At 40.9% G+C, this 26,098-nt stretch overlaps 1 protein-coding gene across 1 annotated transcript in view; it reads left to right on the top strand.

Annotated features, from left to right (window-relative positions):
• Positions 1-25,807, top strand: part of LOC125881329 (vesicle-fusing ATPase-like) — a 48,071-nt gene extending 22,264 nt beyond the window's left edge. The window contains exons 10-22 of the mRNA XM_049564440.1: positions 2,292-2,457; positions 3,280-3,354; positions 3,682-3,869; positions 4,517-4,612; positions 6,492-6,648; positions 6,801-6,934; positions 7,883-7,949; positions 8,098-8,177; positions 10,394-10,528; positions 10,769-10,882; positions 20,718-20,773; positions 21,006-21,078; positions 23,111-25,807. Of these exons, the coding sequence (XP_049420397.1) occupies positions 2,292-2,457; positions 3,280-3,354; positions 3,682-3,869; positions 4,517-4,612; positions 6,492-6,648; positions 6,801-6,934; positions 7,883-7,949; positions 8,098-8,177; positions 10,394-10,528; positions 10,769-10,882; positions 20,718-20,773; positions 21,006-21,036 (1,299 nt within the window). The 3' untranslated portion in view covers positions 21,037-21,078; positions 23,111-25,807. The remainder of the gene's footprint in view (positions 1-2,291; positions 2,458-3,279; positions 3,355-3,681; positions 3,870-4,516; positions 4,613-6,491; positions 6,649-6,800; positions 6,935-7,882; positions 7,950-8,097; positions 8,178-10,393; positions 10,529-10,768; positions 10,883-20,717; positions 20,774-21,005; positions 21,079-23,110) is intronic.
• The last annotated feature ends 291 nt before the right edge of the window (positions 25,808-26,098 follow it).

Here is a 26,098-nt window from a genome sequence, read left to right as displayed (position 1 = left end):
CCTCCAGTTTGGAGAAGCAGGCTAGAGTGAAACAAGTAGATTTTAAAACGTCAAATTCACACAATAACACAAACAAACTAACAGATCAAGGCAGCAGCAGACCAGCAGCTCTCAGGTTCAGCTATGTTGAATTTTTCTTTTTCTCAATGGAGTCTGGCTTTTAAGAGAGCGAAATAATGGTTTTGATTTCCTTTCGAAAATTGTTGTCTAACGGCAAGGCAAAGAGGTGACAACTTCCTAAGTATGGCCTAGACCAAAACTGATTTTTGAGGCAGCTAAACTGGGGTGTACTGACCACCGTCTACTGTAGGTAATACACAGACTATGGATAAGCACCTCATACACTTCCCGCCCTTCAAAAAATTAACTATTCCTTTGAAGCGCAGCTAAACCCACATAGCAAAAAATGAAAACACCACATCTTGCTGTTGATAAATGATAACCAGAGGTATTACCTGTGGTGGTTGCTGAACTTACTATCTACACATCAGATGAAAAGGCTCCTCTTGTGGATCAGTATTCTCCCATTATCTCCACAAAACACAGATTTCATCTATCCAAACAGAAAAAAAAACTAATTTCTCCAGGAGTGGAGAGATCTGCCCTTTAGCCAGACATAGCTGTAATAACTTTGGTAAAGTTCTGGTGTGTGTCTGTGTGTGTGTTTGTAGAGGGCGTCGGGGGGTGGGGGCTGAAGGGGGTAGTTATGTATTGAAACTCAGCAGTGATGGTTGGTTTGGATGGTGAGACAGTGAGCTGCATCGAACCTCACTCTTCACCACCTAATGAGGGGCTGGGCTGTCTTTGACCTCCTAATAGACCTCCCTATAAACACACGCACACACACACACACGCCATGCAGTGTGTAATAAGCACAGCTCCACACCTGTTTTAAATGCTACGGCTGAGACTGACAGGTCTGTAGATGGACGGATAACCCCCCACCCTGCTGCTGTCTCACTTCTTCCATCTGTCTTTCTGCTGAGGGTCAGAGCTGACTTCAGGTCAGGATGAAAGCACAATGTCGGCTGTGTGTTTGTCGTCTTTATATCTCAAAAAGAACCTGATACAGAAAAATATAAACATGATTATACAGGAGTGATATTCACATAACTCAAAATTTATTTATTTATTGCAATTTTATAACTTTAAAAATGTATCTGTAATGTCTCTAATTATTTAAGTTTTAGCTGCCAAATTGTCTCATTTAAAAAAAAATTATTCCATAATACTTTCCTCTGGGACACTGAAATCTTCTAGAAACTTCCTTTAAGGATGCAAAATATAGATTTTTATTTAGTTTTTTTTTTCAGAGGATAATTTTGATTTTAATTTAATTTTAATTTTAAAAATTTATTTTTATTTTTTATTTTTATTATTTTATTTATTCATTTTGACAATTATTTGATACCGCTAATAAAAAATAGAAATATTTTTATTTTTATTTTCCCTTTTATTTATTTATATATCTATTTATTATTTTGACAAATTATATGTAAACCATATGGATGCAGCTAATAGAAAAAGAAATGGAAATATTTTTAATTTTATTTTTCTCTTATTTACTTATTTATTTATTTACTTTGGCAAAATATATATAAACCATATAGATACAGCTAATAAAAAGGAAGTATTTTTATTTTTATCCTCCTTTTATTTATTTATTTATTTATTTATGACAAATTGCATAAGCTATACAGATACAGCTAAAAAATAAATTAAAATATTTTTTCCTTTTTTATTTATTTATGTATTTTGACAAATTTTCTACAGCTAATAAATTATTATACAGCTAATAAAAAAGAAATAGAAATATTTTTATATTTTTCTCCTTGTTTTTTTTTAGACAAATTATATATAAACGCTATAGATACAACTAATAAAATGGAAAAAACAGAGGGCAAAATTGTGAATATGATTGTATTAGCTGCTGAAACTGAAAAACAACCTAAATGAAAAACAAAAAAAGAAAAAACATGCTAATTATATGTTAAAACCTCGAAAAACATTTAAAAATCCTTTAATTTGATGCCCAAATAAGTTCGGGAAATACTGGAAGGACACATAACCTGGATGTTTAAGCAACAACTTTAAAATAGATTTAGATTTTGTGTTTTTAAGTAATAAGTTGCACACTCACCTGCAAAATCACCTTGTGATGAACATTGTGTAAGACAAGAACACATCATCACTGTTGTAAGCAGGAAGTAAGAGACAAGGCAGCACCTACAGTTCACATATTATTCTTTTGTCCTATATTTATTTTTCCTCCTCATCTCTCTGCTGCACAGCTCGGTGCGAACAGCGGCCTTCACATCATCATATTTGATGAGATTGACGCCATCTGTAAACAGCGTGGGAGCATGGCCGGCAGCACGGGAGTCCACGACACTGTCGTCAACCAGCTGCTGTCCAAGATAGACGGCGTGGAGCAGCTCAACAACATCCTGGTCATAGGTGCTGCTCACACACAAATAAACACACACTTGTCTCCCTTCTCTTCCACAAAGTAGCTACATCCACAGGTTTTTGTTGTAAGACGCATAATATTTGCTACATTCACACCTACAATCCACACTACTCCAGTGTTTCCGAACCTGTAAAAGGAGACTTTTGAAAACACTGCTGACCATGTTTTAGTCTGAAACCTTTTGGGCCACTTTTTAATATGGACAGGCAGAAACAGAGACTTTCAAGTTTTCTTTCCGATTGGTTCTTATCAGTCGCGATGTGTCCAGCTAAAATGTACACCTAGACATTATGGCGCTGGGTAGTACTCCTTTCCTGTTGCCGTGGGTTTGCCAGAGATGGATAATGCTCCTGGTACTGCTCTAGTATGTCGCTATATTTGCTTTGCAGCAACTCCCAATCTGTTTTACTCCACCATGACCACCTTATACTCATGTTTTACTTCCAGTAGCAGTTCTACCTCGTCATTGCTGCAATAAATCTCTGGTCTTGCTCTTCTCCACCTCCGTAGTATTTTCTGTACCTAAGCAACCAACCACAGAGTAGACAGTCTTCTTCCTGTTCACACCAGCATGCGCACGCCCAGTGTACATGAATGATCATTTGATACGTGTTTTCAGGCATGTTAGTACGGACAGAGATGTTTCTGAAATCATGTGTACGGAGACCATTTTCATTCTATAGTGAAAATGTATTAGTGTGGATGTGGCCAACCTCACAGGCTCTCCCGTGTCATCCCTGAACATCTGCGCTCTGACTTATCTGCCTCATTAATCCTCTCCACTATCTGTCCATCTGTCCCTCCCTCAGGTATGACCAACAGGCCTGACCTGATAGATGAGGCCTTGTTGAGGCCAGGAAGACTGGAGGTGAAGATGGAGATCGGTAAGAAGTGAAGAACGCACTGATAAGGTTTCACACACAGTTTATCTCAGTAGACTGGAAAGGAATTAAAACTGTATAACTGACAGCACAGAATCAATGAATGTTTAATAGTAATTCCTCCAAGTGATCTGGAAAAGTGACCCTTTATTCAGTTTATAATAACTACATTTAAATCATAAAAAGGATAAGTAAATCTCAAAGCTCAGTTCACTGCTCTCTGCTGTGAATGTAGGACTTGATCTGTGTCAGAAACAGCAGCCAGAAGCAGGACACTTCTTTTTTTCTGAAGCTTAAAGTCCTCCTTAAAGTCCTCCTCTATCCTCCCAGGGTTACCGGATGAAAAGGGCCGCATTCAGATCCTCAACATCCACACGGCAAAGATGCGTCAGCACGACCTGCTGTCCACTGACGTAGACATTAAGGAGCTGGCAGTGGAGACTAAGAACTACAGTGGTGCCGAGCTGGAGGGCCTGGTCAGGGCCGCACAGTCCACTGCCATGAACAGACATATCAAGGTGAGAGTCCTCTAGAGACATACACTGTATTTATTTATGTGTCCATGTAGTCTGTCTCACTGGAAGAACATGTTGTGTTGCTTAGTTTAAGGTGCAGGCCACACACCTGGCAGGCACTGATACACTGCCGTATATATTGCCAGTTAAAGTAGCCACTCAGGCAAGAAGGGACTGGACAGAGAACCCAGATGTGTGTGTCAGAGTGTGTGCCCTCACTTAAGTGTTTTATCAGGTGCGTAGGCTCAAATCTACACAGCTCAGCGGGACACACTGATAAGGTGAAGTTCTTATCTTTTAAGTGTTCTGCCCCCAGACACACACACACACACACACACACACACACGGAGCAGCAGATATTAGAGGGTGATGATAAATGACAGACAAGGGCTTTACACATGGCTGATGGCTGTGACGTTTCTCTTCACTCCTCTGAACACTTATTCTTCCCTCCTCCTCCTCTCGCTCTGACCTTTCTGCTCTGAGGGAGTACATTGTCTCCTGACACATCCTGCAGTCTAAATGTGTAATACTTCATGTAGTGCATTTCATTAGTGGGGGGGGGGGGGGGGGTATGAAGTTCACCCAGGTATGAACAGAGCTCATTATCTGCTGTCACTCAACTTGTGTGATGTTTGTGTTTGCTGTAGGCCAGTAACACAGTGGAGGTAAACATCGAGACGGCAGAGAGGCTGCAGGTCTCCAGACTGGACTTCATGGCTTCACTGAATAACGACATCAAACCTGTAAGTTACGTCACTCTCTGTGTGTCTCTTCCTGTATCTGTGTCAAATACATTTTAATAAAAAATTAAGTTGAATACATGAAATTAATTTGACATTCACAGCCTTTAAAGTCCAAATACAGAAAAGTTCAAAATGAGCAATCCATTATCATCCCCTTCTTCCTCCCGTCCACCATTTTAAGACAAGTCAGTGTACATTTAAAAACTAAAAACAACCATAAATGAACCGTCAGTATTATTTGGGTTAGTTGTGAGAGGCTCAAATAAAGACCCAAGCCATCAGCTTTGTGCTGGTGAGGGCAGCCTCAGGGAACTCCTATCTGGTTAAGGGATGTTGACCACACAAACAACTGGTTCGTTTCATCATTTTCTTCTCTTACTACTTCAGCGGCACAGTGCTGAATCAAAAGCCCAAACATTTTGACATGTCCCCTTCGTCAGGGCCAAACAAGAGCACTTGGTTTGCGAACCACTTTAAAAAACATATCGTAAAAATTCAACTAAGTATGGGAATCACGATCAAATTTTTATTTGAACCTGTATGAATATTACTGTATAAAAATTAGGCTTCGAATAACAAATCATTCATTTGATTTAGCCCTGACAGACAGGGCATTGGTGAGAGAGTTTTATGGGGGCGCTCGTTTCAAAGCACTTGAGGATTATGGCACCTGGCATACCGACACAGCACCACTTTGTCCTGTTAAAACAGTATTCATCACTTTTTTTAATGAAAAAAACTCCTGATTCTTTTGATCATTGGACCCTTACTGACTCAAGGAGTATGAATAACTCATTGGGTATTGGGGGAATAGACACATATTCTGACTTTATGACAGCTCCAGAAGAAGGGAGTCTCCACTTGCTTTTCATCATGCCAGTAAATCTGAATGAATTATGGTCCTTCCTGGTGCTCATGACGTCAATAAAATGAACCTAACAATTGAATTGTGGAGAATCTGACCAAGCTAACAATGTGTAGCATCTCCATACTGACAAATTTTGAACATATATATTTGTATGTTTGATCTAAACAGCTAACTAACGTTCCAGCAAGCAAGCAGCCAACAACCCAGTTTCAAATATCCAAAGAACATCTATAGGAATTAATTGATTGGAGGACCGGGAGTCTGATTGAGAAAGGCCTTATTTGTCAAAATGTGTAACCACACCGGGCTAGAGAGAGACTAGGCTTTTAATTGAGGTTTTACGGTATAAATGTAAATAAGTTTATATACAAACCACCAAGTCTGTGTGCAGTCCTCCTGCCTCAGCTTATGAGACGCTGCTAGACACTGTCAGCCTGGACAAGTCGATCTGTTACCAAAAACCTGCCTTTTTAAGGTGTTGGTTAAATCATAATACCAGAACGTGAGTGTGATAGCTTCCCATTTCCTCAGGGAATTTTTGGTAGTAATTATGACAAGAATTGTTCTTGTGCTTTTAAAGTCTGTGATGCCTTTTTGTCCTTGACTATGTGCTGTAGAGGTGTGGGAAAAATCGACTCATGTAGGAATATATATTTGTATTTGCTACAACTCTGAATCAATTCACAACTTAATTTTTTTCCATCTGGAGAGGCTGACTTGCCATGCTCCCTTTCTGGCTTTCGTAGTAGATTATGTAGATTCTATGGAAGTCAGAGTTGGGCCAAGCAGAATGGCTACAGGCTAGTCAGTTGCTGCTAATGTTAGCTCTCAGTCTGTAGCGTATTTAAAGTGGACAGTGGAGCAGCAAGATATCTAGCTAGTCCCGTCTTCATTGAAGCTGAGTGATTGGTCACACTTTGGATCCTTGGAAGTATACATTTTTATTCCTACACACTCAAACAAACAAAAGAACACAAGCTAAATGCTATCTATCTTTCTCTTCCCGTCCAGGCATTCGGCACCAATCAGGAGGACTACGCCAGCTACATCATGAACGGGATCATTCGATGGGGTGACCCGGTGTCAGCAGTCTTAGAAGACGGGGAGCTGCTGGTGCAGCAGACGAAGAACAGCGACCGCACACCGCTGGTCTCTGTGCTACTGGAGGGTAGGACTCACACACACAAACCTCATGCCAGTCTACAATAGTTGAACACACATCAAACGTCGTAAAAGGCCCTAAAATAAAAACTACATGTGTGAAGGACATCCGTTTGATTGACTACAAACAGCTGATGTGTGCTCGCTCCTCTCTCTCAGGTCCACCTAACAGTGGGAAAACAGCGCTGGCTGCAAAGATCTCTGAAGAATCCCAGTTCCCCTTTATCAAGATCTGCTCCCCTGACAAGATGATTGGACACTCCGAGATCGCCAAATGCCAAGCCATCAAAAAGGTAACACTCATTTATTTGAGAATTTTTAAAAATCCTCTCACGCTGAATAGAAAGTCTTGAAATATGGAGAACTTAATTCAGTCATCTCTGGGTCTAGAAATGTTTGGGATTCATACAGAGAGCTTATGAGAGTGTGTGAAATGTATCTCCATCAATGATGCATGTAAGATGGCAAAGTTAATTTGGTTGTTTCTTATCTTGTGGATGCTGTTAAGAAAAATCTCCATTTAACTGTATCAATATGAGACGTGTGAATGAAACTGAACTTACAGCCAGTCCCCACTCACAGCGGGTCTCCGAGAGATGCACGACTCACAGAGACCCCCTATGTTTTTCATGATTTAAGTCTATTTTTGTCATGGGAGGTGGAGCATTATCTGCACAGACAGCTGCTTGAATCACACAAATATCCTGCTGTTAATGTGTTTTGAGGCTATTAACCAATTATAGATTGATTGATCAAGGCTCCCAGCCTGCTTGTGAGCTTGCCTGTTTCACTACAGGCAGATTCTCTTTACTCGCTACAGTGGGGGGTGAAATAAAATCAATACATAAAAACACTGTTGATTTCTTCCCACTGAGCTGACATGAAAACTATCTTGGTTCAGTAAATTTTCTGCAGTCAGCCTGGGGAAGGCAGGTTAGCCGGCAGCTGTCCAATCACCTCTTGCTGACAGACGGCTGAGATGTTTACGGAAGATGGAGTCAGTGTGGATTTGGAGACAGAATACTTACACACAGCTCATGTCTTGCTTATGTATTGCTTCTAGTGGGGATTCCCAGTTAGGCTCAAGAGCTCAAACTGACTCAGGAGGTATAGAAGGCATTTTAAAATCCAAACTGACACCATAACACACAAATCATTTTCTTTTTAGTGTTTTCAGGTCATGCGTTAAGCTGTTTTTTGCTTTGATCTGAGCTTGTTTGCTCTTTAATTCCCTGTGATAGATATTTGAAGATGCCTACAAGTCCCAGCTGAGCTGTGTGGTTGTGGATGACATCGAACGTTTACTAGGTAAGACTCCATTTGCTCCTCTGAGAGGCACTTCACTATAAGGCAGCTACAATGCATTTCTTACTAATGGATTGAATGAAATTCTGCCTGAAGTTATCTTGAACATTAAGTTGTGAGTGTGAAATGATTGTAATTTCTTTCTCATCAGACTACGTCCCAATCGGCCCTCGTTTCTCCAACCTGGTGTTACAAGCTCTGCTGGTGCTGCTGAAGAAACCTCCTCCAAAGGTACCAAACGCTTTGTTGTGGTGTTTATTTGCAGCGTGCTCACTGTGCGGTTGCTAGTCCTCAGGTGGCAGAGAGAGGGCAGCAGATCTTATGGATGCCAGCACAAAAGTCTTGTGAGGAATTGTTGGAGGTCTCTGGCTGCGACTGGCATGTGTGAGCGACTGTGTGTGAGTGTATGGTTATTAGGGAGTGTTTTGGTCCAGGCCCGTTGTGCTCGCAGTGAATGGTGGTGGTAGAGACCCATTTCTCATAGTTTCTTTGGTTGTAGTTTGTGTGTGTGTGTCTGTTGTTGATGGGTTTGTGAATGAGAGCATAGCCCACTATATGGCTGCATGTGCATGAGAAGTGGCGCGGGGCCTGGTGTTGAATGCCTGGCTGCAGTGCTCCTCTGGGGTTGTAAAGCGCTGGGCCCAGCAGGGTGCCTGGGGCCGGGGGAGGCCAGGGGGACAGGGAGGAGAATGGGCTCTGTGAGAGAGCCAGGACCTGGCAGCACCGCCGCCTGTGTGGCACCTCATCTGCATGCAGCATCACAACCCCCCACGCCATGGGGGGGCAGCCGGCAGCCATAATCCCCCTGTCTACTCGCCACTCCTCTGCCTCTCCTCCTTCGTCTTCTTCTCCTGGTCCTTCTCCAACTTGTCGGCTTAGTGGAGCTACATTTCTTTCGCTTCTCCTCTTTCTTCTCTGCTCATGTTTGTCTTCTCTACTGTTGTCCTCCGTTGTGTTATGCTCTGTGCGGTTGTCCTGTCTTCTCCTGTCTCCTGTTATTTTCTATTCTCTGTGCTCTTGTTGTGACTTAAGGCCCCTGTACGCGGTCAACCTTCATCCGGGACTGCTCGAAATCCCGTTATCATGAGAGAAATGTAGCGAAATATTCAGTCAATCAAAACAGCAGTCTTAGATCTCACTGTGAGACACCTCCACCTTGAGCTTTGACGATAAAAGACAGCTGCTGCAAGGCCACATCTATAAACCAAGTATTTGAAATAAAACCTGAAATGAAGCCAAAAACATTGGGTTAGTATTGTCACAAAGGAAAGGAAAAGAAACAGCATTATGGCCAAAGGAGTTTTTTGTTTGACGTCACTTTCAAAATAGGGGCTTTAAGTCCCTTCTGTTTTCATCGTGGAGCTACGACTCACTCAGTATTCATCGCACGTGCCTCTGAACTAATATCGCACAGTCAGACACAGACTTCTTGTAAGATATTATTAGACCCATCTCACACAGTGAACCTGCAACAACGCTGTTATCACACAGTGTGTCGGCGCCTTCAAATAAAAACAGAATCCAAAATCTATGTGCCCAAATCTTTATTTATGTCCATAACGTATACTTTTAAATTAGAGTCACAATTCTTTTGACTGTTAAAGGTGCAGTATGTGAGCTCCCAGGAGCCCTGCAGGTAGGGTGGGTGTCCCATGTACAAGCTCTCGGCCTCTCATCCTCCCCCCCATGCCCAGACTGTCCTGTCCAATAAAGGCAAAAGCCAAAAAAATATTCATAAAAAAAAGGTGCATGGGCAAACTATCTCAGTCATAACAGCAGTGTTAGAGATGGTGCGCCAATCACCAGTATGTTCAGTCATGGAAAAGATCTTGGGGGATGAAATACCTATCGACGTTAAGGTCCTGTGTTTCGGTGCAGTAGGGGAAGATGTGATAAATAAAAAAGTTCCCATCTGTGTGAAATACTGTTGATTGCCAGCAAAGAAGTGATTACAAAGAGCCGGTACAAATCTGAGCCTCCGAGCCTTAAACAATGGACGAACAGAATGGAAAAGATGACTCTTTCCCTGAGGTCTAGAAGAGCAGTATTCCCCAGGCAATGGGAGGAATGGACTGTCTTTATTTCAAAGACATGGACACAGCTTCACTGTGAATGTCTGAACAATAAAAGGACATTTAACATGCAGACTCAGGAATACTTAACTGGTGTGGTCTCTATGGTGATTATGTTTTGTCTATACATTTAAAAATACTTGAAATAAAGAGTTATACAAAAAAAAGGTGCAGTATGTAATTCTGGAGAAAGACAGTTGATTGTGGAGTCTCATTCCCAGGTTGTCAAATACTTGCGGTCCGATTACCAACCCAAGGTCGTTGGGTTGGTAGCCATCAATTATCTTTCTCCAGAATTGCATACTGCAGCTCCAGGACAAATGAAATGTTTGAATGAACAAGTTACAGTCTAACGTCATGTCTGCTTTTCTTCAGGGTCGTAAGCTGCTGATCATCGGCACCACAAGTCGCAAAGACGTCCTCCAGGAAATGGAGATGTTGGATGCTTTCAGCACCACCGTCCACATTCCCAACATCTCGAGGGGCGAGCAGCTGGTCGAGGCCCTGGAGGTAACAGACACACACTTCGAAACAGAAGCACACACAAACAAACACACCTATACACACATACACTTGACATTTACTTGGTCAGTGAAGGTGTTTAACATGTATTTCTTCTTTGTTCACACACTCAGACCAGGTGATATTCTTCCTACAATTCCTGGATGCATTCCCAGTTGGTGTAATGAAACTACCCCATTTTTGATCCCACTCTGAGTGCTCTGTTTTTTCTTTGTCCCCTCTCCACAGCTGCTGGGCAGCTTTCAGGATGTAGAGCGGGCCAGCATAGCCAAAGCTGTGAAGGGCCAGAGTCTGTGGATCGGCATTAAGAAGCTGCTCATGCTGATTGAAATGTCTGTGCAGGTGAGACAGAGAGACTTGATTTGCATTTGAGTTTTTGCCACACTGGCAGAAAGTCCGTACTGATGTCGGTCTGTTGGTCGGTCGACCACTTTGGTCCAGACTGAAATGTCTCAACAACTATTGGATGGATTGTTGTGAGATTTTGTACAGATATTCATGATTCCCAAAGGACTGATCATGATGAATTTGATGATCCAGTGACTTTGCCTGTAACACCAATATGAGGCTCACTCTGTGGCTGTGAGTGAAATGTTGTGACAACTATGGAATGAAAGTCAAATCATCTGTCGGTGACCCCTCAGTCACATTTTTGTCCCCCATCCTCATCCATCATTTTTTTCCATCAGTGTGCATTACATTGTATTTGTAGCTGTGACCAGCAGCTCTATAACTCGCTCTATCAATTGGTTGGTTGATATCGGCATGGAGTTTGCAGCTATTGCAAAGTCATGTTTATTTTATTCTACCAGGGCGAGCTTGCTTGCTAAAATAATCTCGTGACAGCATGCGCTGGTGGTTAACTGATGAGAGAAGCTAAAACCAGAGTGGTTAGTTAACGAGAGAATGCAGTTTCTGGAGAAACTGCAGGTGTGAATGCTGCATGTTCAAAAGCTGACGCTACACTGCAATGCTGGTAGGTTAGTGGAGTTTCTTTCACTTTTAAGCTGACTATGCTAAATGTGTACGTTGTTTTGCTTCCACAGCTACATTATTCAAAAGCGCACAAATTTTACTCCATCTTGACCAAAATGTATGTATGTAGAGTGAAAAATGGGCGGGACACGATCCTCTACACGCGGACAGTCAAGTACCTGCCTCCAACTCTGAACATTCCGTCTAAGACAAACCAATGTCAAAACCTCAGAAGGACATTTTTACCATGCAAGTCTAAATATTTCCAAAAGTTTGAACAGGATTGTAAAGTCGAATACAAGCCAGAATGTACGAAAGATGGGGAACATTTTAAAGTTTGAATTGGGTTTCTACGTGAATGTATGAATGAAAAAATGGGATTTGAAAATGTTTGAAAAAGATTAACAAATAGAACTGATTCTGTCACACATTGTCACATGTCAACACTGCCATCATCAAGAGATCTGCTCTTCTGGTGGATTTTAGTTTGCTCTTTCTGCTAATTGAGTTTCCATGATCTGTAGTGAGATGAGCCTCCTGATTTTGCACCCAAAATGCTGTCAAAATTTACTTTATATTTGCCAACAGAGCCTCCATAATTCACGACCAGGCAAGAGGCAGAAAATTATTGCATCCTTACATTATAAGGCCAGTAAGCACAGAAACAAAACAAAAAGAAAGAACAGGGAGTAAAGAAAGAAAAGACATATATTAGGTCACGGGATGTTTAAAAAGTCTAGGCAAATGTTCCTAATTTAAAGTAGAATATCTCCACCGTTTTTCTGCTTCTTCTTTTTGGAATCATATGGAATAGGTCATCTAAGATAATCCTTTATTCGTCCCACAGTTGGGAAATTGGCAATCTGTTCTGGAAGATGTAGGTGTTTAACAGTATTGACAACAATGGGACAGTTTTCCTGGAGCCACTGGTGGAATTTTGTAACTGACAAATTACAGATATGGCAGATTGGAAGGGGATTAAGATCACAGACAACCTCTGCAATTGTTGTACATTACTAGGCGTCCCAATACTAGTCCTGAGCAGATAGGTCTCATTTCTTTGTCACATACAAAATATTCACATTTTTAAGCTGTTCTTGGTAAATCAAATGCTGATGTAGCTCCTTGTGCACTGGTGCTGTTAGATGGTAGAAGGGTCAAGTACTCTTGGGTGAAGGTGAGAGCAAGGCAGCCTTGTCTTTTTTGTTCTTTATTTTGAAAGACAAATTTGAAGTTGGCCCGGCATCCCTATTATTGTTTTTGTAATAGTGCGGTCGGAGCTCAAGCAGCCTGTCCCTCCTCATCCTCGACATCTGGCCGGCATTCTCAACAGTCAACAGAATCTGTCTCCGTCACAAAAAACTGTCATCTATTAGCTGGAATGAAAAACTGTGTGGCTTTCCTGATGATTTGTTGAGCAGAAGGATCCAGTGCACTTCTAGTTCACAAACCATTCTGCAAATGGTTGAGATCCAGTACATTCATAGTTATGAAACCATGTTCTCCGCGCAGCTTTCCAAGTTACGTTCACATGTTCTGAATCAGAGGGAAGCTACTCATAAGAACAATCATACACACCTCGTGGTTTCGGTGTACCTACAATTTAGAGCAGAATCAATACAGATCAGTCATCCAACACATGCGGCAGGTTAAAAAAAACATGTACATTAAACCCGTCCAACTGTGGAAGCAAAAAGGAAAACACAGACCACCAACTCACAGCAGACTCTTGGCTTCCTTTCAACACATCAGTTGTGTGTATGTAGATGCGTACAGCCGGTAGAGAGTCTCCTCACCTTTTTAAAATTGCCTTTAGGGGTTTTGTGGTTTGGCATGGGGGTTATGTTTTCCTGCTTTTTTAAGAGTCCCTGTTGACATTGGTGTACTTATTTCTTTCTGCCGTGTACCCAAATTATTACTTGCAAAGCCTCGTGGGGGCCCTGACCCTGTCAGAACACCAGGGTAATCAATTTGATTGGTCAAGATCAGTCATACATCACTCCCTGAGACGCAGTGGTCTCGGGACTTTAAAGTTAATTGTATCTTTTGCTTGAAATACAACTCCATTTGTTTAGCTTCAGCCACACAGACAATGCAGCTCATTAAAAGGGCAATGTTGCATCATACACCAAACACTCACTGACTCGGCGAGCGTGTGGCGAACATTGTGCTCATTCTCACCTGTTAAATAACAAGACAGAACAGTGCAGAAGGAGAGAGAATCCTGGTGGGATTCTGCTCTGTGTCGGTGTAGGAACATGTTTGCTTCAGAGATGGGAACTTAATGCAGCACTGTCTCTGGGTGAGCTCTGTAAATGAAGAATCTTTGTACTCTGCAAGCACCAGGCTTCATGTGTTTCTGTCAGATTAGGAGTGAACTTCATGGGTTTGATTCAGGTGTAAAGATTCACTTGGTGCTAATTTATATTTAGAACAGTATGATTCTAATTTTCAGACTTAGTCAGGTTTAAAGAGGGAGTTTTACATGTCACAGACAGTTAATCCAGTTCAATTTAATTCAATTTAATACAACTTTATCCATCCCGAAGGAAATTCTTGTGCCAGAGAATGCTTCAAGTTACAGTAACACAAATTAAGCCCAGTTGAGGCCAAAGATTTGCGACGAGATGAGGTGAAAGAGGCAACTACTGCAATGTGCCGTTCTGCAACTTTCTAAAAACCTGCCGGTTCACACCATTGCAACTAGATGAGACGGTGAGCGAGCAGCAGCGGTGACTCACATAGGGCTTGGCGGGGACGGAGCACCTGCAGCAGCAAGCGATCACGCCATCTGCAGTAATTCTGACTTGACTAGTGACTTCATTACGAGCCAGTTGGCTGCAGAAACAGGTGATGTGCTTTATGTTCTAAAACCAGCCGCCGGTGATTTGACCAGCTGAGTTGCAGGTGACACCATCAGACCGGCCAGTTCACACCGCTGCATTTTCTCTGCAACGTTCTAGAATGAGTTTATCTCGACACAAATCTTTGGTCTAAGCGTGGCTTTACACTACCAACAACTAATGTTCAAAAAACAGTAGCAACCAGTTGGTTCCCCAGGTCAGGGTCACACACTGGGCCTCATTTTTAAAACATTAGAGTATTAAGTATCAGACAAAATATTGAAAATATACAAGATATAAAGTGTTAAAGAGGCAAAAAGCAAATAGCAGTGCCTAATAGAGTAACAACAGATGTAAGATACATACAAGAGTTCCTAAAAATGAACTAAAATTCGGGAAAAATGCAAATTGTACACTGCAAAGTAGATGGCGCTAGAAGCTTGATAGTGTAGGAACTCTAGCCCCAAGACAAGTTAGAAAATATTAATATAATTTTGTGATGCAGATTCCACCATTTGATGTTGTTGTGTTGCGTTTTTTGCATCATAAAAGTTGAAAGTTTGTTTTTACACTTAAAATTTTGCCCAACAAATTGCCTTAACCCTTTGAAACCTGAGCAAATTGGCTCGACTCCTTTTAGGAACATGGGAAGTAGGCAGTGAGCAACGAAAGAAGAAAGGAACCAAGAAATTAGTAAAAAGACAAAATTAAAAAGAAAAAAAATTAGTCAAAAAAAAAGTTTCTCATTTCCCAAATCGTACCACTTTGCTCAGCATTCAAAGGGTTGAATATTTTAGGAAGGCGTCTGAAATCAGTACAAGAAAAGTGATGTCCAGACCAGATCAACATTTTGGGAGAAACATGTTTGCTTTCTTGCTGATCGTTAGATGAAAAGATCCCTGCCACTCTCATGTCTGTACAGTAAATATGAAGTAAGAGCTAGAAGCATGTTAGCTTAGTGTAAAAACAACAAGGTGTGTATCAGTGGGGAGCTATGTGTGGAACTCTGTCTTGGCTGGGTGCAGCGTTGTGTGTCATGACGCTGGAATTTTTGACTTTGAAAAATAGCAATATTCAATACCATTTTTGATTCCGTGGGGGGAAAATTGACATTGAGGGCATGCAAGTTAAAGTTTTCATTAGAAGATAAATGTAACAGGTCCATAACAAGACAACGACAGCTTTTCTTTTCTCGGTGAGCAGCAGAGAAAAGCAGAATGACTGTAGTTAACATTAACACCAACAACTGTTATTGTTGGAACTGTTGCCCTCCAAAAAACGCTGCAGGTCCGTCAGAACACGCACCACAAGAGTCATAAAACGTCTGTCTCAAAGTCATTTCCATACTGAACTTAAATGAACCCACTAAAGCACATTACAGTTATTTTTCTTTGGTGCAATAATATGCATGAGCACTTTTTTTAAAATCCCATTTTAACGGCAACGAGTGTATGAAGTGTATCTACGGCTGATCTCAAGATGCAGCGGAGTAAAATTATGTTATCTACAAAGTCTTATATCAGTAAGTAAGTAAGTAAGTAAAGTTTATTTATATAGCACCTTTCACAGATACTAGATCACAAAGTGCTTTCCAGTAGACAAAGCAAGTACAACAATATAACACAACATTAAAAACAAAGCACAAAACAAAGCATTAAAAACAAAGCAAGGCAAAAGACAAGGTGTCTGCAAAGTGCAAAATGTAAATAAAACATTAGATAAAAGAAAAATAGTAAGAGATTGATGGGATAAAAGGAGTTAGTTAACCAAAGGCCTGGCTAAAGAGCAGTGTTTTCAGTTGTTTTTTAAAAGTGTCACATGTCGCTGCGGATCACAACGAAAAGGGGAGGGCATTCCAAAGTTTGGGAGCAACCGCTTGGAAAGCTCGGTCTCCACGAGTGACGAAACGAGCACGTGGAACTGACAGTAGGAGCTGATCCCAGGATTTTAGAGTGCGACAAGGAGTGTGAGGTTGAAGGAGGTCTGTGATGTATGCAGGGGCTAGACCATGTAGGGCTTTAAAAGTCAAGAGCAATACTTTAAAGTTGATTCGGAATTCTACTGGAAGCCAGTGCAAGGAGGACAGGATTGGAGTGATATGAGCCCTCTTATTGCTACAGGTTAAAAGCCGAGCAGCAGCATTTTGGATAGTTTGGAGATGGGCCAGAGAGGATTTATTCAAACAGGTAAAAAGTGCATTGGCATAGTCTAAGCGAGAGCTAATAAAAGCATGAATGATCATTTCCAATTCAGCTTTGGACACAACTGACCTTAATTTGGCAATGTTCCTAAGTTGTGAGAAACAAGATCGGGTGAGTAGGCTGACGTGATTATCAAATGATAGGGCTTGGTCGAATATGACACCTAAATTACGAAGTTTGCATTGGACACAATTGGTTAAAGACCCGATACAAGACTTCACGTTTGAGATTACAATGTCTGGGGCAACAATTAGGGTTTCTGTCTTTTCATTATTAAGTTGGAGGAAGTTGTCCGACATCCAGATTTTTATGGCCTCCAGACAATCAAGTAAACTAGATAGTTTGTGAACCTCTTCAGGTAAAAATGAACAGTACAGTTGAATGTCATCTGCATAGAAATGATAGGAAATGCCTTCGAATCTGTCAATAATGCGACCTGGAGGCAACATATAGAGGGCAAATAACATAGGACCAAGGACAGAACCCTGCGGGACACGACATGACAAAGGTGCCAGGACAGACATGAACTGACCCACAGACACAGAAAAACTCCTATCAGTCAGATATGTTTTTAAAAAGTCTAATGCAGACCCAGAATACCATAATGGTACAACCTGCTCAAGAGGATCTTGTGATCAACTGTATCAAAAGCTGAACTGAGATCTAGTACAACGAGGAGAGAGCATTTCCCATCATCCGCCACCATCAGGATATCATTAGTAACTTTAACCAAGGCCGTTTCAGTGGAGTGCAGCTTCCGAAAACCGGACTGAAAGGTGTCATACAACATATGTGAATCTATCAGTGAAGAGAGCTGCCCAGCAACAGTTTTTTCCAGGAGTTTGGAGAGAAGAGGTAGCTTGGAGATAGGCCTGTAGTTTTTTAGGAGTGAAGAGTCAAGATTTGGTTTTTTCAGCAATGGCTGCACAACAGCATGTTTCAGTTGGGAAGGAACTGAGCCAGTTGACCGGCAGAGATTGATCATGGATACGATAGATGGGCCAAATGGAATTAAAGACTTTAAGAAACAGAGATTGAGATAGAATGTTGAAAGGGGTGGATGATGGCTTGATTTTTGACACCAAATTTGAGAGGTCATCTATAGATATAGGTGAGAAGGAGTTCAAAATTGTGTTATATCAGGGACTTAACGTCAGGATGTCTCAGCCTCTGCTGCACAGATTCTGTGTCTGATTGGTTTCATGGAAGTGTAATTCTACATAACTGGAGTTGTCTTTAAAGATGAACTTGTTGGATACGAACTAAGATCCAAAAGACATTCTTCAGTTCAATCTTTACTCAGGCGTGGACGTTGAAACCCGAACAGTTACAGTAGGTTCCAACTGCAGTGTTGGAACTGTGTGATCCAAAAATGCTTTGTTTCACAGCATTTTTATTCTTTAATGCTGCTGAGACAGGAATTTGCGCTCCATAGTGGCGACTTCATCTCAAAGATCAGCTCCAGTGGCCTCTGAGTAACATAATGTATGTTTACGAGAACAGGTAGCAGACTTGTGGCAGCAGCAGCAGAAATTGACCTAAATCTGACTGCTGGCTGGTGTTAATTTCTCCCCCTGACTGTGTGTCTGTGGTATGTTGATGATGTGTACCGCCTGTTTGGTGAGGCTGGATGCTGTGTAATTGCTGTGGTATGCACAAATGCAGCCATGTTCTGCACCCTGCACCCCCACACCTCACTCTGAGCCTGAAGAAGTATGAATCTGTGTTTGCCGAGACATGCTGCAAACAGCCACGCAGCTACATACACATTCATAGCTCGTCTTCGGTCTTCTCTTTATCTTTTTCCCCTCTCATTCCAACCTCTCTGACTGCTCTCATGTCTTAACTCTAGTAGCTACAGGCAATTCCAGGCATACTGTAAGTTATTGCATAGGTTGCCATTAATTTTACTTCCTCTCTCCCTCCCCTTCTCCACAATCCTGTGTGCACAAACTGAAGCGTGAACTCCAGGACCTGCCACTATATCAAATTACTCTGGGGCCAGATGCATAAAACTCTGCGTAGATTCATGACTAAAACTGTGTGTATGCACAAAGATAGAAATATGCATACACATTCTTTTCATCAGATTTATAAAGACAGACGTACACCTGATTCTGTTTTATAAATCTCAATCATTGTGGAGCTCGCTGCACATGCTCCAGCCTCAATTTCACTCCCTTAGTGAGCCATCAATGGATGTAGAAACACCCTTAAAGAAATACTTCACCCCCAAAATGACCATTTGGGTATCAATAACTTTCTCCATGTCATGATGACTATGTATGGAGAACGTTTTTCTCACAAGCCTCCACAGTGGACAAACAATCCAAAAATGAGGGGTCGCAGGGGTCCATGTTTAACAACAGTAAAACTATATCACAACATCTGTTAGCAAACTCTCACACAACTCATGCAAGTCTCATTTATCCAGTCTCATGCTCAGGTCTTCCCAAGAGGACAGTCCTTTCTGACGGGGACTGAATGAAATGTAAAACTAATCCACACTCTCTTCAACTCCATTTATAAAAGCAATAATTTTACTTCGCTGAACATGGGAGCTGCTGATGATCTGCTTTCTCCATCAGTTACATCGAATTTAGCGCTTGTGTGTGGGTTTTTTACTGAGCGAAAACCCATAAAAATGGGAGGTCAACTCGCTTACCACAGCCTGAGCTGTGGTGTGTCACATTCGACATCATAGACACCCTGAAAACAGGTTAGTAAACAGTAGAAAGCAATATGGAGGCCAGTCTGTTACTGATTCAGAATCTCTCTCAAACTTGGTGACGACTGGATTTTGAACGATGTTCAAGCACTGTGTTGACAGAGACAGATGGTATTTTGTGGTGCCATGTCATTGCACCGTAGATCATTGCAGCTGAGTTCCAAGTTCCATTTATCTAGTCATATGATCAGCATTTTACAAACAGACAGATCTCTCCAACAGGGAACTGAGCAGGAGGTGAAACTTATCTATGTTTTCTTCAAAGCCAGATTCCATTGACAAAAACAGTAATTTTACCTCTCTGAACATGGGAGCTGCTGGTCAACTTTGATACGTTTTTTATTTGTGCTGTTGTGTGAATTTGATGTTATAAAGGGTGAGTTTGGATTCGCAAGTCACACAGTTTGGGCTGTACCTGACTTCATTACGCTAGAGTTATGCCAGTTGAATCAGATTTGGCTGTTCATTACAAATGTTTGACTCTTCGTGCCTTGAGTTTGATCATGAGTTTGAGATTTTCGACAAGGTTCAGCAGGGCGTTCAGTGTGACAGAGATATTCACGAAATATAGTAAAGAAGCTAAGTATGCTAACAACGGATCAGTAAGGTATTGACACTAGGTATTGAACACAAGCCAGAAACTGTATTGTATCAAGTTGCTGTGAGCTTTAAATTCACCAAATCTAAGCAGAAAGCACAAGATAGTGTTATCTCGGAGCCTTAGGGGCAGTAGGGTCGAGTGCCGAGAGCCACTCTTATACCTTTCAAGAGTGCTGTGGCAGGTTGTGTCTGAGGTTGCTAAGCAAACTCAACAAGCACTGAATCATCGCCTGTTTACCTGAAATCCTGAGTACAGAGCTGATCTTCTTCCAGGCACTGTTTATAAGTGTGTAGGCCTATCGTTCGTGGGACAGATGAAAAGCTCTGGGTAGCCCTGCACTAACATGACCAACTTTATTTATCAGACTGAATATTTACAGAAGAAGGGAAAGATATCTGTCGGCTATGATTGGTTTGTAACCTGACTCCTGTCTGACTGCTGAGCGTGGACACTTCCTGTGTCTGTCCTTTCAAATTAAGCTCCCACATGGTCCAGTCATGTAGGTTTTGGTTTATTTTGACAAGGCGCACCTTCCAGTGTTCATACTACTAATTCATCATGTTTCTGCAAACCATCATTGCGGTAAAATCTCAGTTGTTGTCATCAAACATCAAAGAGATGATCAGTGCGGGGGGGGGGGGGGAGGCGTACGCATGTTTTTGTGCGTAGGGATCGTTTACACATCTGGCCCCTGATGTTCTAACACCTTGCCTCTGAATTTTAAATGAAACAGATGCATGTTGAGAAAGAAATTCAGACCTGTTAGTGACTGTATGTTTAATATATTGTATGCATATATGCACTAACGAGTCATCTGTCTGTGTTTTAGATGGATTCTGGCTACAGAGTTAGCAAGTTCCTGAGTCTACTGAAGGATGAAGGAGCGTAAGTATTCTTTTCCTGTTTTTAACCCTGACTCTTTGGAGCCAAACGGGATCGTCACTGACACTGAACACTCACACTGCGCACACATCTGTCACTTCTACCGCTCTTCATTTACAGATGTAGCAGAGAAAGGGGGAAAAACTAGTCAGAAGCACTTAATGTTTACATTTTTATCATTGTATGAAGTGTGATTGATAATAGACATTTTGTCTTGTGTGTTTTTCCCCTGCAGACTGGGTTCTGATAAGTTTGTGGCAATCTAGACTCAGTGGAGCCACATAGTGAAAAAGAGGCATCCTTCAATGGTAAGACTGCAGGGCCTGCACCAATCTACATGTTCACATTTAGTGCTCACCATTTCCTGTCCAGGGTGAAGGGAGCCGATGTAGAGAACTGTAAACTGTGTGTTCAGTTCAGTGATGTGTGCCCTCAACTTACAATCACTTATGTGCAAGTTGTGTCAAGCAGAAGTCCGACCAAAGAGAAATGAAGGGTAATTGGGCGACAAATCCTCTTAGAAATAATTTTTAGAAAACTGTAAATCAAAATCCACATTTTCTGGTGTTTTTTTTTTCCACACACTCATCAATATATATTTTTGTTTTGAAGATTACATGATTTTATGGGTTTTTGTTTGTTTGTTTGTTGTTTTTTCTACATCAAAATACACACATTTGAATCACCATAATGTGTTTAAGAAATAGACGCACATTTTGAGAGACTCTTATTTGCTTTCTTGCCTAGTGTCAGATGAGAAGATCAAACCACTGACATGTCTGTACGGTAGATACATATTTAGAGTCAGCAGCTGGTTAGCTTAGCTTAGCTTAGAGCACAAACAGCCCAGCATACAAAAAAAGAAGAAGATGTTGGAATTGTATGTTTCTGCAGACCATGAATACGTTTCATTTGCAGACTTCATACGTATCATGTCAAAGTTTTTAAAGTGATGTAGAACAGTAGCTGACTTTGTCATCAGGACATGGAGGGGATGGTGGATGGCGTGTCACCCAGGCGAGATGCCTGCTGGCTGCCAAGCAGCAGATACGAGACAAACCAACAATAAAACTGGTTGTGATTTAGTGAGTCATTGGTGTGTTTCAAGAAGCTTTCTAGGCATGAAAAGTGATTGTTTTTGACTGAGACATTGCTACTCTGCCTGCTGGGATTGTGCCCTCAGACTGGGTATTTTAAGTCAAAACAGGATTTTTCCTAAACATAACCAAATGGTTATTGTGTCTAACGTAACCACACGTTAACCACAGCAATTTCAACATGTCGGCAACATAATAACGCTCAAATGTAACGCATCTGTGGTTTACAGAAACGTGCAGTCCCAACATTGGGTTGAACCTCCAGTAAAACCACAACTTTTTGAAAACAATGTTCATACACTTCGAATTCTGTACGCAGTAAACAAACGTGACATAACACGTCAATCACTGAGCTGGTAGGCAGATTTTACAGCCCTCAGACTGAGATGGGCTAGCTGTCGCCTCCTGTTTCCAGTCTTTATGCTAAGCTAAGATAACCAGCTGCTATCTCTTGGCAAGAAAATAAATATATCCCTAAATGTTGAACTATTCCTTTAACCACGTCATTATTGCGTATTATTATTATATTATTATTATCTATCTTCTGACTTCATACATGCACTTACCTGCTGGAAAAAGGTGTGTTAATAATCATATCTCTGCATAAATCATACCACATATACTTACCTTTATACTTACTGATGACACTTAATTTTAAAAAGATGATTTGTATAAGTCAGTCTTATATTTGGTTGAAAATTATCTTGAAAGGATTTAAAAAGCATTAAATATAAGTGTCGGATACCTATAGACTCCCTGACTGCAGGTTCTAAGTGTATGGACGTCCACAGCGACTTTATATTTTCATCACAGTCCCATGTGGTCACCGTAATTACATACAACAATACTCTGCAGCAGTGTCGGGAGAATTTCACTCAACAGGATCAGAAAGTTCTCCAGATAACTGTGAAATGATTGTCCTATATCCGTATGTTGATAATGGCAAAGTTCCAGAAGATATTTCTCTTCTTAAAGTTATCCGGCTAACTTGCTAATCCTGCTTTGTGAGGAGCACCCCACGAGGACCGGCTGCCCAGGGTGATGAACAACAAAAAACTTGAACAACTTTTCAACTTGCAGCCAGAGAGCTTTGCTTCTCATCACAGCCTCAGAGACTTATGGTATAGTTAGCGCACGCATGGCGTGCCTAAAAATAGGTCGACTAGACAGGTGCTCTCTTGTGGCAGCGTGTCTCCTTTGCCTGCCTGTCTCTTCTCACTTTTATTTGTCTCTGATCACGCAGTTGCTGAGGAACGGAAGCCTGAAAGAGGCTGGCAGGAGGAAGCAAGCGAGAGATAGTTTCCATTTCTCTCTGCATCCTTCCCTCCCGTCCCTGAAGCTCTGTGCGCTTCTCTCTGCACTGCAGCTCTCTGCAGCAGCAGCAACCAACAAGGCAACCTCCTTCCTCCTCTTCAGCACTATGTGAACATGTAAAATAAGAGAAATAAGCAGTGTTTGTGGTATCTGTGTATATTGCATCTGCAGAAGACTAGTGCTGTAAACTCCATGTGATGCCCCCAGCACTCCTTTGGGATTTTATATGTAAGAGGTAAAAGATTTTGCATGCACGAACACTAATCAGAACACTGTTTGTTTATATAGGCTGTATTTGTATGCAGAGGTTTGTAATCGGATCATTCCAGGACCTAAAAAATCTCACTTTGTTCTTAATCATGTCATGTACTGGCTTGTGTCTGACCTTTTTTATTTCATGAATAAATTAATTATATTACTGTTACTAACAAGAAACTGTAGTATTTGAAATGAACGATGAAATGATGATCACCAAATGTTATAAATGAAATTACCTCACACCTGCTTTAAATATGTGTTTATATACAAAACTTAGTGTGTACAGTAGAGCGTCCACAGAGGAATTTTAGCTGTTTATCTGTTGATTTAGTTCCAACGGTTAGCTCCAAAATGTCTCTCAGTTTACCACAAACAAAACCTTTAGACACACAAGAAAAAAAAACTTTCTACCACCAGTTGTTTTCATTATCTCCTCATAATTATGGCATGTTGAAATCTGAGAACTTGTCTTTATAATTATGATCTAGTGTAATTATCTCGTAATTATGAGAAATTTGACATCTCATAATGAGATGAACCGACTCAGACATTCGCGGTTAACCTCCACAGCATCTATGTTGTGCAATCGCTGCACAGCTCGACAAGTAAACACATTAAACCGTTTACCAAGTAGCTACTGCAGCCCGTCTGTGTGGGCTGCAGTGAAAGTCATCCACTGGCTGCCAGTTTCTTGATCCAGTCCCTGAGAGTTGTGGAATCAAAGAAGCAAAACACTATTTTTTTCAGGTATTAGCATAGTCATGGCATTCCTGTAAAAGTAAGGAAATTAGAAAAACTGTTTTCCAGACCTGGAAATGGTTTGAAATTAACAGAATGTTTTGGAAAAGTTTTGGATACACATTGTTATGCCTCTGTGTCAGAAATAGCTGTGGTTGGAGGTGTTATGTTTTCAGGTTGTCCATCCGACCATCCCATTCTCCTGGACCTGATTTCTCAAGAATGCCTTGAATCAATTTCTTCAAATTTTGGCACAAACGTCCACTTGGACTCAACGATGAATTGATTTGATTTTGGCGGCCAAAGGTCACTGTAACCTCACAAAACATGCTTTTGGCCATAACTCAAGAATTTATACGTAATTATGAGTTAATTTCACACAAATGTCTAATATGATGATAAGGTGATGACATTTATATCCAAAAGGTCAAAGGTCAGCTTCACTGTGACATCATAATGTTCTGCATAAAACACTTTTCTGGCCTTTACTTAACATCATAACTCAGGAACAGAAGGGGAGACATTTGATCAGATACTGAATTGGTGACACTAATCTTTGGTGTCCACCTTGACACTGCTGATTGTATAGATCTTCTGTGTGTGAAGCATCCATGTTTGTACAGATGTGGATGTAAACTGTAAGAGAAACTTGACCGGTACGCTGAAGCATACAGCTGCAAGGTGATAATTTTGGTTTTAGCCTTTGTTTAAAATGTGTTCATAGAAATTCCAAAACATTTTTAACGTTTTGCAAAATACGTTCCTTGTGTTACTAATTGAAAATTTAGTGCTGGGTCACGTGAGCTTTGAAATGTCACAAGTATCTTGTGATATTCATAGACCTGACCAGCATTGCATCATCGCCAAGGCCACGCCCCCTTGTGGAGGACAGGAACACGCTGTCACATCAGGAAAGAGACAGGAAAATGCTGAAAAGCTGTTGTTGATTGAGATTTGAGGCACAGAACTGCTTGTGACAGTTTATACTGATGGACAGCTAACATTAGCTTGATTTGGCTTTTAACAGGTTGGTTATTGACATAGCTTAATGATATCTAGGGACTTAATCAGATATACTTTTTGATTGGATCACCAGGTATCATGACCCAGATATCTATAATATCCACTTGAATGGAGGAAACCCGAAGGGACATGACAGTGATCAACACTCAGGTCTACAAAACATTTCACTTGTCGAAGTTGTAATCCAAACACACGTCAAACTGCACTGACATCTGTAGGATCTTCATTTTTTATCCTCCATAAAGGGGTTTAGCCTTAATGTTTTGTCTATTGTCATATGCAGCTAGTTAGCAACGAGAATGTCTAACAAGTGACTAAAGTTGGCGAGCACTAGCAGTTTGCTTAACCACAGATACCTGGGAAGTGCCTGTTTTATTCAATAAGGAATGGCTGCATCGCTCTGTAGGCTCGCCCATTTTAAACTACTTAAGTAAAGTCATGGAAATGGGGTAAAATGTTTTGAAGAGTTTTGAAAATTCATTGGTAGAAATGTGTGGGAACTTTGTGTTAGTAAACTCATGGTAATTCTGTGGCTACAACATGTGGTCCTGTTTTTACATACAAGTGTAATTAAATAAAAATGAACCAGAGCTGAGGGATTATAAGATGTGACCACTGCTTTCCTTAATTACCTTTTTTTTTAAAAAAAAAAAAAAAAAAGATCAATTTATTTATGTAATATATTGCAAGTTAATGTCGTAAAAGTTGTCAAGAGAAAAATGTATATCATCTCATTATTCATATTAGCTACCATGTCTTCTGAAATATTGCGTAGTGCAAATGAACCACCAGTTGTTCAGTAATAGTCTATATTCACGCTTAATTTTATTATTATTATTATTATTATTATTATTTTCTTCTAGGCAAAAGCTGGCATTATTCTATATTTTTCTTATTG

Source organism: Epinephelus fuscoguttatus, linkage group LG20 (assembly GCF_011397635.1).
Source record: "Epinephelus fuscoguttatus linkage group LG20, E.fuscoguttatus.final_Chr_v1".
Lineage (NCBI taxonomy): Eukaryota > Metazoa > Chordata > Actinopteri > Perciformes > Serranidae > Epinephelus > Epinephelus fuscoguttatus.
The sequence above is the reverse complement of the archived record's forward strand: the minus strand, read 5'-3'. Positions and strand labels throughout refer to the sequence as shown.